This window comes from Dendropsophus ebraccatus, chromosome 10, assembly GCF_027789765.1.
Source record: "Dendropsophus ebraccatus isolate aDenEbr1 chromosome 10, aDenEbr1.pat, whole genome shotgun sequence".
In the NCBI taxonomy this organism is placed as follows: domain Eukaryota; kingdom Metazoa; phylum Chordata; class Amphibia; order Anura; family Hylidae; genus Dendropsophus; species Dendropsophus ebraccatus.
This window is the reverse complement of record NC_091463.1, coordinates 13,379,270-13,391,727: the sequence shown is the minus strand read 5'-3', so window position 1 is coordinate 13,391,727 and position 12,458 is coordinate 13,379,270. Positions and strand designations below refer to the sequence as shown.

General features: G+C 46.7%; 1 protein-coding gene across 1 annotated transcript; it reads right to left on the bottom strand.

Moving 5' to 3' along the window:
• Positions 1–1,469: 1,469 nt before the first annotated feature.
• Positions 1,470–10,105, bottom strand: LOC138766341 (ficolin-1-like). The gene is made up of 8 exons (XM_069943882.1): positions 9,992–10,105; positions 5,746–5,850; positions 5,582–5,635; positions 5,386–5,421; positions 4,963–5,090; positions 4,540–4,669; positions 3,140–3,274; positions 1,470–1,922 (listed from the first exon to the last, which is right to left on the bottom strand). The coding sequence occupies exons 1-8, from the start codon at positions 10,062–10,064 to the stop codon at positions 1,675–1,677; spliced, it is 909 nt and encodes a 302-aa protein (XP_069799983.1). The 5' UTR covers positions 10,065–10,105; the 3' UTR covers positions 1,470–1,674.
• Positions 10,106–12,458: the final 2,353 nt, after the last annotated feature.

The following is a 12,458-nucleotide window of genomic DNA, read 5'->3' as shown; positions in this document are numbered from 1 at the left end:
TGTGTGGTTATAGCCTTCTCAGACTATTATCAAAAGCAACCGGCCAAGACAGTAGCTTTTCTCCAGGGCAGGCAGTAGACATATGGACAGTGATGGATTCTTCCAGTCATTGGAATACATTTTTCTGGCCAAAGTCAAGGTGTAAAACTTGGATTAAACGTTACTTTATCGAGATAGAAGAGCAAAAAGGAAAGGAATAAGTTCAAGCAAAGTAACGTCACAAGTTTGTCTGTGGATCCATATGTCTGCAATTGGTTTGATGCTGGTAAAGTTGGAAGATGGCATCTATGGAAGAAGATCTCCAGAATTATCACTGGTCGGCAGCAGTGATGACAGGAGAACCACACAACCAGACATATAGCAGGGCAGACCAAGAGCCTGGACACTGGAAGCAGAGGCCAGGAAGATGGACACCGGGAGCAGAATCCAGGAAGATGGACACCAGGAGCAGAAGCCAGGAAGATGGACACCAGGAGCAGAAGCCAGGAAGATGGACGCCAGAAGCAGAAGCCAGGAAGATAGACAACGGGAGCAGAAGCCAGGAAGATGGACACCGGGAGCAGAAGCCAGGAAGATGGACACCAGGAGCAGAAGCCAGGAAGATGGACACCAGGAGCAGAAGCCAGGAAGATGGACACCAGAAGCAGAAGCCAGGAAGATGGACACCGGGAGCAGAAGCCAGGAAGATGGACACCGGGAGCAGAAGCCAGGAAGATGGACGCCAGAGCAGGACGTGCAAGTATATATATGGGGCTGTGGAACAGGAAATACAAAAGGGGCAAGGTAAGGGCAGAGTCCAGGGGCAGGCCGGGTCAGAAGACAACTAGACCAGGTAGCTTGAGGTCAATGGACACAGGAGCCAGAATTGAGGTTGTACTGTGCCGACACTAAGGCCATGAACGAGAGAACTAGCTGGGTTTAAAGGGGTTATCCAGCACTACAAAAACATGGCCACTTTTCCCCCTATTGTTGTCTCAAGTTCAGGTGTAGTTTGCAATTAAGCTCCATTTACTTCAATGGAACTGAGTTTCAAAACCCCACCCAAACTGGAGACAACAGTAGGGGGAAAGTGGCCATGTTTTTGTAGCGCAGGATAACCCCTAAATAGCAAACCTAGATGATCTGCGTAGAAAGCAAGAAAAATCAATGTCATTTGCTCAGATTATTTTGTTGTGTTTCTTTTCTTTATTGCAAGTTTACTTCTAGAAAATGTTTCCAGAAGAATCCCAATCGGATACCTGGATGTGGAGCACACATGGGCCTGGGGTGGCTGATTCGTCTTTGGGGGTGACTGTACCTGATGAAAACAATCTTTAACCTTAAATAGTAGACTAATAATAAGTCTGCTCAACTAGATCCAGTATGATCAACATCATCCTATAACATACCATCACCGGTCCCATGGGAAGTAGAGAGAATTACTGGGCTGTTGGGCTCGGAGAAACAGCGGCCAACTCTCAACCCCACGATGAAGAACATCACATCAGCCTGGACATTATTCTTGACTTTAATACCATAAGGTTTTTTACTAAGGGAAACTATTAGGGCATTCTAACCTACTAAAAGAGGCTGATATATCGACCACATCTACATTGTGTATCTCTCGTTTTCTGTATATGTCAAAGTTCTCCTTCACAGTTCAATGCAGAACTTACTTTTTGCATTTCTCCCGCGTCACTTGGGCCTGATCTTCATCTCAGAGACTTTGTAGGAGTAATTAAACCCTCTGCCAAGCTTCCAGTTGATGCCGATGGCCGTGGGGTCGTGTTGGCCCACATAGTATTGTCCATTCAGGTTTGCGTTATGACAGTCCACGTACCACCACCCTCCCCTGCATATCTGAGCGCAGCTGCCACCATGCTTATCGTTGTCTTGGTCTTTGGTGGAGAACAATGCATTTTTATGAAAGCTGAAGGAGTCACCTGAAAAGGGAAAAATTGCAAATTCTGTCTGATAAGTAACCACAGTAAGGGTGCGTTTACACAGACAGATTTATCTGTCAGATTTTTTAAGTCAAAACCAGGAACAGACAATAACCAGAGAACAGGTCATAAAGGAAAGACTGAGATTTCTCCTGTTTTCAAATCCATTCCTGGCTTTGGCTTCAAAAATCAGATAAATCTGCCTGTGTAAACGAACCATAAGTGTGACTGCCTATATGTACCGTTCTGACAACCTTCTTTGACTGGACTGGTCTGGTATTGAACACATCAGGGGTATTACCTAGTATGGCCGTCGTTATAGCTTCCACAGAGGCTCGCACCCAACTTTCACAGCTGTTTTGCTTTGTGGTATCTTCATACAGTTTTGCTGCCCCCTAATGGTGAAACTGTTAAGTGCTTGTGAGACAGGTCCCATAAGCTTTCATTAGCATACTCACTTTAATGACAGAACGTACTAGAACCTGTAGATGGAGCCTCCTTCTTAGCACTTAGTGAGTCAGAGCCACGTGCCTAGAAGTGGACTGCTAGTACTGGAGCCGAGCTCAGCTCTCCACGCAACAAGGCCCAAAGCCTTTCCTGTCATCCTGCCTGACAGTGCCCTGAGATATAACAGGCTCCAGCAAAGGGCTTAAAGGAGAAGTCCGGAGAAAATCATAATTTTTTAGGAGGAAGGGGCATGGAGGAACATAATAAACAAGCTGTACTTACCTCTCCCTGTTCCTCCACAGCTCTGCCTTACCGCTCCGGGACTCCCGCCGGACCCCTGGATCCCCTTCTGAAGGGACGTCACTATGCTAATGGACACCGATGCAGTCACTGAATGATCGAGCGGGCAATCCATCGCAACTCAGGGAAAATGAGTCCCGGAAACTGTTATGCAGTACTGCGGAGGGATGGGGAAGGGTAAGTAGCTCTTGTTTATTATGTTCCCTCTTGCTCCTAGCCCCCGGAAAATTATTACTTTCGCCAGAGTCCTCCTTTAACTCTCCCAGAAACTAATCAAGTCCTTGCTGAAGGTTTCTACCAACTCTGACAAGAGGTGATCAACCTTTCTGCCTCCAAGAAGGAGTGGTCTACATAATTCACCTCCGAGGGGGGGTGAATCTGTCCTGGGCCATAGATCCCATCTATATAGAACCGTATCTGACCAGAAGCCTTCTTATGGTGGGATGATGGTATATTGGGGGATCACTCACCCATGTTCCCTCCTCTATATGTCCCCAGTATGAGTTTATACTTTTCGGATTCTCCAAGGATTTGGAATGATGAATATTTCGCAAAAGATTTTGTTGTCTCAAAGTCGTGCAGATCTATTCTCAGCTCCCAGGTACCTGCGGACAGAATGAGAGTTGTTTTCTCAAATTTTCATTTTTTTTTTTTACGCCTGTCATGGAGCAGTGCAGAGTATTTCAGAACAGTCATGTGCTGTAGGAATAAATCAGATCTACCCATGACTGCTGTAAATAATGAGGCTCTATTTACTTTTTGCTCCTATGTTGTAACCTTTAGTAAAAACTCTAAGGGGCCATAAACTGTAAATGAGCGCTGATCTGCTATTACACAAGCAGCAAGGGCCGCACGGACATCATTATCGATGTTCGTGCAGCCTTTGCCTTTCGTGTAAATAAAGTATTAACTTACCTTACCACGTTCACTAGTGTCCTCGGGGCCTACCCGATCTCTGCAGCTCTGCCTTTTGTTCCGGTCTTGGCCGTCGGCCGTTCAGCCTATAACTGGGTGTGGCCTGTCTCAGTCAGTGATTGGCCGAGCGGCTTGCAGCCTTTCAGTGTAGAGACCGGAACAAAAGGCAGAGCTGCAGAGACCAGGGAAGGCCCCCGAGGACACTGGGGAACGTAATAAGGTAAGTTAATAGTTTAATATTTTATACAATAATCAGGCGCCGGCCACACATTGCTATTACACATTACAATGTGCACCCAACGTACAATGATTTTAGGTCTGGACTTAAAGAAACGATCAGCACATGATCATTTCATTAGCTGATCATTCTCTCTATTACACGGAGTGATAGTCTGATTCAGCCGATTATCACTCTGGGAAATAAGGCCCCAAGGCTTGGTTTACATGTAACAGGCGGTCTGGCATCATTCTTTTGGCAAAAATGCATCAGTTGTCATTAGTTGTTCTATCATTTTTTCCATTAACTATCAAAGGCGGATGGCAGAGCACTGTGAGCTGCGTTCTGCCGCCTGGCTTGTCCAGAGATCCAGTGTCCCAATTGAAGCGCCAGATGATTTAAACAAGTTCAAAGATCCATTTCAATCCGGTGTTTTGCTACTGCGCCAGAGGGAGACGCCACCAGATCACTGGATCCATATAAACCCAGCCTTAGGGCCCTATTACACCAACAGATTATCTGACAGATTTTTTTAATCCAAAGCCAGGAATGGATTTGAGAAGAGGAGAAATCTCAGTCCTTTCTTTATTACCTGTTCTCTGTTCATAGTCCATCCCTGGCTTTGGCTCAAAAAAATCTCTCAGATAATCTGTTGGTGTAGTAGGGCCCTTAGAGTTCGCCTTGTGGGCTGTCATGTGGCCATTCCTTCCACTAATACATTAAAGTATAGGAAGTAACCTTTGGATGTTAACATGTGAAGATTATCATTTCCCAGCCAAAATTCTGTCATCCTGCTGCCGAATCCTTCCTTGTAGGACTTCCAGTCTTGGCTGAAATCCACCGACCCGTCCCAACGCCTCTGGAACACCTAGAGAGAGATGGGAGTAGTGATCTGCCTGTTATTTCCTACCAGGAGCCTATCCTTAACATTTGCATTGTCTCTGCTTGTAAGTTGTTACTGGATAGAAACTGCATTGTCCTGACCTAGTCCTGCTCTAAAAGCTGAAGACTTGTAACAATGTATCAGTCCGGACAAGCCATTGCTCTATTACATGTCATATGAGCAAAGCAAGCAGAGATTTTGAACATGTGAGGAACTGAAACACAAACTATACAAAAAAGTAGCAAAAAGTTTTGGCACACAGTAACCTATCCACTTACAATCCAGCCGCCTCCATCATTGTGCATATCACACAGCACCTTGAGAGGGGCGCCATCCTCTGGGTATATGGTGTACCAGTCACTGAGGACTTCTCCTTGATCTCGAAGCTCCTTGCAGTTCCGGGCAGCTGAAAGATATGCAATTGTGGCCACAGTTACCCCATAACGTTTGTCAGAGAGTCACCCCGACTTTATAGACATACATTTTCCCCTCCATTCCCTTCCCCGGCTCAATGTCTTCCAACCTGTGGTTCTCCAGCTGTTTTACGAAACTACATCTCCCAGCATGCCCTGACAACCTACGGCTGGGTATTGCAGTTTTGCAATAGCTGGGGTGCCACAGGTTTTTAGTTCTTCCTTTATAGTAAATTGAATTCAGTTTCTGAAGAAAACCATAGAGCTGTGATTTTTTTCTTCACTCACCATAATTGTTCTCCTTAGCGGGTTCTCCCTTTTCACCTATAGTTGATCAAATTCAAAGATTATTAGTAATTTTTAGGCCGAGTCCATGTATGGTACATACAGAGAAGAAACAATGTGCGCCTGCTTGATGCAGTGAACTAAAAATGGACTGTTTTATAGATATAGAAACAGTAAGGAGGAGCCTTGATCTTCATACCCTTAAGACCTGTTGGTCCCATTTTCCCGGCTGCTCCAAAAGGACCTCGTTCTCCTAGGAAATAAAAGACAAAAAATGGCATCATTTACTGTGAAAGTACTTGGATAACACATTCAGGAATGGAGTCTGTGCCAGCTTTACTGTCTGGATTAATCCCAAATCACCTTTTTCTCCAGGTTCTCCCTTCAGTCCAGGAGATCCAGGTAATCCCGGGCATCCTCTAAGGATGGACAACTTGTCAGAGTCTCCCAGTCCAACAATCTTCACTTCTGTTAGAAGGCGTAAGAAAAAACATTCAGCTGTAGAGATAGGGGGCAGTAGAGATTGCAGTGCCAGCAGGGCCCTATTATATGTAGACAGAGACATATTGTGGATTGCCTGAGCCTGGAGCAAGACAAGAATTTGTCCCCCCTAGCCTGTGGATATTAACACTCCCCAAGCCCCCACCATGGTACAGTACTATCAGTACATGGCTTAGGGGACACAATGCAGTATGGAACCTCTTTTTTACCAGGCTGTTCTCTACCTTGCACCTTATTCCCTGTCATTTCCTATATCACACAATCCAATATCCAGACCTCTACAACCCTCACTCTCTAAGGTCGACCTCTCTTCTTTACCATGTGCACCTCTCATTGTCCAATTCAACCATCTGTCCCTTGACATTCCACGTTTTGCCTTATAATTTGCCCTTCCCTTATCCATCCTTACACTGGACCCTTATGCCATTCCCCATAGTATCTCCATATCCTTAAATCAGCCCTTTACCTTGCCCTTCCACATGTTATCTCTATACCTTTCCCCAAGTCATCTCTGTACCCTTCCCTTCCACATGTTACTTTATGTCCTGCCCTTACCTGTCAGCCCTATACCCTGCCCTTCCCGAAGTTATCCCTATACCCTGCCCTTCCCGAAGTTATCCCTATACCATGCCCTTCCCGAAGTTATCCCTATACCCTGCCCTTCCCGAAGTTATCCCTGTACCCTGCCTGCCCCTCCCCAAATTATCCCTGTACCCTGCCCTTCCCCAAGCCGCTTTATGTCTTACCTTTCCCCAAGTCATGCCTACATCCTACCCTTCCCCAAGTTGCTTTATATACTAAAAACAGAGGATGAGTGTGAGATCAACTGCAAATTAGATGCCTAACGAGGTTACCTGGAAGAAACTCCTATACCCTAGGAGAAGTGTATACAGACAAAGAAAAAAGGTCAGGTCCTCAAGAAAGACAATATAGTAGAACAATAGATCAAGTCTTGTGGAGACAGAGAGAAGGCAGTATATAAGGGAAATAGAGTTAATATTTACTGTAATATATCAAATAGATAAAATCAAATCATGCATATGGGAGATTAAAACACAAGGGGATTAACAATGGTAATAATGATATACATCATGCATATGGGAGATTAAAACACAAGGGGATTAATGGTATATTAAATGGGTTCGATTATAAAATCAAGAGGATATGGTATACCAAAATTGAAAAAAGAAATTTTCAATTTTGGTATACCATATCCTCTTGATTTTATGATCGAACCCATTTATTATACCATTAATCCCCTTGTGTTTTAATCTCCCGTATGTATGATGTATATCATTATTATCATTGTTAATCCCCTTGTGTTTTAATCTCCTATATGCATGATTTGATTTTATCTCCACAAGACTTGATCTATTGTTCTACTATATTGTCTTTCTTGAGGACCTGACCTTTTTTCTTTGCCTGCTTTATATACTAGCCTTCCCCAAGTTATCCCTGTACCATGCTCTTCCCCAAATCACTTTGTGGTGTCCCACCACTGGTGGTGTCTAGAGCACCTGAGTAAGTCACTCTCTCGGGTTCACAAGTGGGAGATGTGGTATTGTGTTTTCCCCACTAGGTGTCACCACTGTTTTGTCTAGCCTGTTGCACAGCTGAAGTCACCAAGGGTTAATTGTTTTGCACCACATTTATATGCTGACCAGTCAGAGGTGCTTGTTTCTCTTAACTTATATCAGCTTTTCTTTCTCACACACCACTCACAGGAAGGTTTAGTGTAGCCCCTGTAGGAGGAGTTAACTTGGTGGAGGAAGTGAGTTAGTTAGTTCGTACTTAGTTTTCAATATGAGAGGACACAAAACCAACTAGTTACTGCAGAAATTAAGCCAGGGCCTGGCTTAGCCAGGAACCCTGACAGGGACAGAAGATAGCATCTACAGTTTTCTTTTAGTAACTTAAGCAACTATGCAGTGCTAAGCTCACCTTAGGGGAGAGAAGCCACCTAGGATAACCCTTGCCCATGCCAGACCCCAGTAGGACAAAGCTACCAGGGAAAAGGTCTACATATCCTACTGCGCAGCGCAGGACGACTGGAAAGTCTCGGAAGCCTGCTACACCCAGATAACTGACGACTGGGGCTCGTATTACCCACCTAAAATGGGTACCTCGCAACTAGGGGGCATAAAGTGGTGTAGAGCCACTACTGGCATCTGTGAGTACGAGTATCTACTTACCTCTACACCTGTTCCGGCAGAGTACATTCACTACCTTGGGCAGGGCTCCCCTTGCAACTCCTCTTCCTTCTCTCTAGAAAGCACCTACTTCTACAAGCACTCCCTCTACCTCACTGTCACAACATGTCTGTGTCAAGATATGCGCTACTGTATCACGTGTACTGTTCAACTCAAGTCTTACTTAAGTAAAGTGTTATATTTTTGACTAAACTCACAGGACTCTAGTCAAATCTGTAAGCACCTGCACCCACCCATACCACTGTATACTTGGGTTATTTCCCCTTTCTGTGAGTGGCGGTACTAATATCCTGGGTGGGTCTGCTACCACTCCAGGCTACCGTGACAAGTGCCCAAGTGACCCTCAACACTCCCGGAGGTTACCGACCATTGGGGATAGAGAACTGGCCAAAGCTTCTTTATGTCTTACCCTTCCCCAAGTTATCCCGATACTATGCTCTTCCCTAAGTCGTATTCTTCCTTTCTCCAAGTCATCCCAATACCCTGCCCTATCAAAGTCTTGTTATAGTCTACCCTTCCCCAAGTCATCCTTATGTAGTGTCCCAGCAAAGGTGTGCCGCTAAGTTCTTATGCACCTAGGCAAAGTGACTCACTAAGGTTCTCACAGAAGGGGGTGAATGAGTCTGTATTCTGTGTTTTTCCCCACTAGGTGTTACTGTTGTACTTATTGTATATAAGTACCCCAGAACCCTTGTCAGGCACCTAGAGACTTATTCTTCTTTATACAAGTAACTACCACTAGCATGCACTGCTAGACCCTTAGGAGAGAGTGACTTCCTCTTAGGAACACCATGTCCATGACAGGGATACCTTCAGCAACACACAGGGGAGTATACCTGAGGCTAAATATTGACCCCAGTAGGACAAAGCAGTGTTTAAGCCTATGTATCCTACTGTAACACACGGCTATTTTGGGAAGTCTTGAAAAGTCTTCTCAACCCAGCACAGGGATCTGGAACCTTGTACTACCCTAGCAAGATGGGTGCCCTGGCACTATAGGGCAAAGGGCAGTAAGAGCCAAAGTATCTATACGTGAGTACAAGTACCTTCTTCTGTTACTTCTATTCTTAACTATGCTATCCAGGCAGAGTACACTGCTACATTGGACAGGCCCTTCAAGATGTTCCTCTGCTCTACCTTGCTGTCACAACCTCCCATACTACCTACTGCCTGCACCTGCAGTTACCAAAGTGCACATAGGTGTATTGCACTGAAGTTTCTAACAGTATACCAAGTTGCTCTGGTTAAGTCATTGGACTCTATTCTATTCTTTCTTGCACCTGCACCTGTACACCAGTTCACACTTGGGCTATCTAAACCTCAAGCTTACTGCCCGATAGTCCAGGGGTGGGTTACAACACCACTCCTGGCCACTGTGTATAGTACCAAAGTGACCCTACACCCACAGAGCTGCCACAACACCACATAGCTACCCTAGCATACGGCACTTATACCCTGCCCTTCCCTAAGTCATCCCAATAACCTGCCCTTCCTTGAGTCATCCGTATACCCTGGCTCGTCATCCCTATACCCTTCCCCAAGTCACCTATTTTCCATTTCCTATACCATGCCTTTTCCCGAGTCCTATCCCAGGTGCTTACTCCTTATCAGTCTGTGTGGCACATCCTCCACCATTAGAGGCAAGACTACTGATATAGTGGCCCCCAACATGACTGGTGCAATGCTACTCTGTTTCCATGATGCCACCTATAGGCATAGAGTGCGTATGTAAATGAGCAGGGACTCCTGTCTATTACCAGAGTCCCTGCTCCTGCACAGTCCTGAGCAGTGATGCACACACTGAATCCATCACCACTCACTTACACTCACCAGGCCAGGTAAGAGGGGGCAACCACCTCCACTGCATGAGGGGCCCAGTCTGTGGCTGGTCGGCTTACCTGGACATGAGTCTTTAGCATTACTAAGAACCATCACAGAGATCCAGAGCAGGGAAAACCAGCAAGTCTTCATAGTGAGTGATGGATCCTATCCCTTATACTTGTACAGGTCTGGTGCTCAGCTACATCAATAACATATATGTCTTGGTGACTGGCACGGCCCCTGGTTATATAATGGCCCCCGCCCCAGTGTGCATTGTTCTATACTGGTATGTTCTGTTCCCAATCAGAATTACTTCCTCAAGTTCCAGGGAATTTATGAAACAATGAAGTCAGGAAATTTACAGTTACCATGGTGACAGACACTGGTGGATTTACTTACGCGCGGATTCACAGAAAACTAAAGAGGAAGTCTGTGTCATGCTCCGCCCCCGGATCCTATCACAACCGTGGCGGCTTCCAATATGAGGCACAATGCATGGTTAGGGAAATATAGACAGGGTCAGGGACCGAAGATAGCATCTATTAGTTTTATTTTAGTAATTTAAGTAACTATGCAGTGCTAAGCTCACCTTAGGGGAGAAAAGCCACCTAGCATAACCTTTTCCCACGCCAGACCGCAGTAGGACAAAGCTACCAGGGAAAAGGTCTACGTATCCTACTGCGCAGCACAGGACGACTGGGAAGTCTCGGAAGCCTGCTACACCCAGATAACTGAAGACTGGGGCTCGTATTACCCACCTAGGATGGGTACCTCGCAACTAAGGGGCATAAAGTGGTTTAGAGCCACTACTGGAATCTGTGAGTACGAGTATCTCCTTACCTCTATACCTCTACACCTGTTCCGGCAGAGTACATTCACTACCTTGGGCAGGGTTCCCCTTGCAACTCCTCTTCCTTCACTCTACAAAGGACCTACTTCTACAAGCACTCGTTCTACCTCACTGTCAGCAACATTTGGTGACAGACACTGGTGGATTTACTTACGCGCGGATTCACAGAAATCTAAAGAGGAAGTCTGTGTCATGCTCCGCCCCCGGATCCTATCACAACCGTGGCGGCTTCCAATATGAGGCACAATGCGTGGTTACGGAAATATGGACGGGTTGGGGGTCATGGTGGGGGTCCAGCCGTAGGCTTCAACCATCCCCTCCGCTCGCTGACCATCTTACCTCAGGTTCCTCTTATGGCTTTGATGCTGGGCTCACCACATTGCTGTCTCTATGGTAGCGGTCCCTTGGCGGCACTTGAATCTTGTCACTGGGTCATGTGACGTTATTTTTGACCGATCCCATGATCACCTTTACAATGTGCTGCAATCCTTCTCTTAAGTGTTATTGGGCCTATTGGAACAATATGTCCGGGTAATCGGCAACTGCATCATTCACTTCTATGGGAAATATAGAAAAGTATGAGAATCTTTCCTTAAAGTCCCAAGCAGCATATGCTATATGTTCTTATATGCTCTTTCGGTATACTTGTAGGAGTACTTCCAGCCTTTGCCAGTCTTCCAGACACCATGACTCGTGGTGCCATTGTCCCCGCCATGAAGATTAAGTCATGGTGACGGTGAACTATCCCACCATCCTCCCTTGTAATTCAGTGCACAGCTCTCTGTGTTACTAGATATCAGCGCTGCTGGGTCCCATGCCCATAGAGAATGAATGGAGCCGTCATTCTCTATGGGCGTCGGACTCACCTTAGCAGCGCGCGTGCGCCGCTTCTGGCACTGATATCTCCGTCCCGGGACCGGCTCCAGGAGCGGGACTCGCCGCAAAGGGTAAGTATCCGGGGGCTGCACCAGGGGGCCGTGCGGGCTCTGTGCCCGCGTCCCCGGTGATAGGTTCCCTTTAATGAAAAAAAGAAAAAATTATTTCGGGGCTGTCATATATTTATTATATTAATAGTTCGGCACAGTTCTCTTACACCAGGCATGTCCAAAGTCCGGCCCGCGGGCCATTTGCGGCCCTCGTTCCAAACTTTTACGGCCCCCCAGGTATCCGGCAACAACGCGCCACTCTAGTGCACAGAAAAGGAAAGACGAAATCTCGCAATGTCCGAGATTTCAGCTTTCCTTTCCCGTGCACTAGAGCAGTGCTTTCCAACCAGTGTGCCACGGGCGCCGTCCCCCTCACCTACTGGCCCGGACGTGCTCCTCCAATCAGGGGAGACCAGGAGCGTGGCGCACCACGCTCCCGGTCTCCCCTGATTGGAGGAGAACGTCCGGGCCAGTAGGTGAGGGGGACGGCGCCCGCGGCGAGCATCTCAAGGAAGGTGAGCAGGGATGGGGGAGAAACAGGAGAGAAGCAGGGGGGGAGATAAAAATGGGGATGGGGGAGAAGCAGGGGGGAGAGAAACATGGGGATGGGGGAGAAGCAGGGGGGAGAGAAACATGGGGATGGGGGAGAAGCAGGGGGGAGAGAAACATGGGGATGGGGGAGAAACAGGAGAGAAGCAGGGAGGAGAGAAAAATGGGGATGGGGAGAAGCAGGGGGGAGAGAAACATGGGGATGGGGGAGAAACAGGG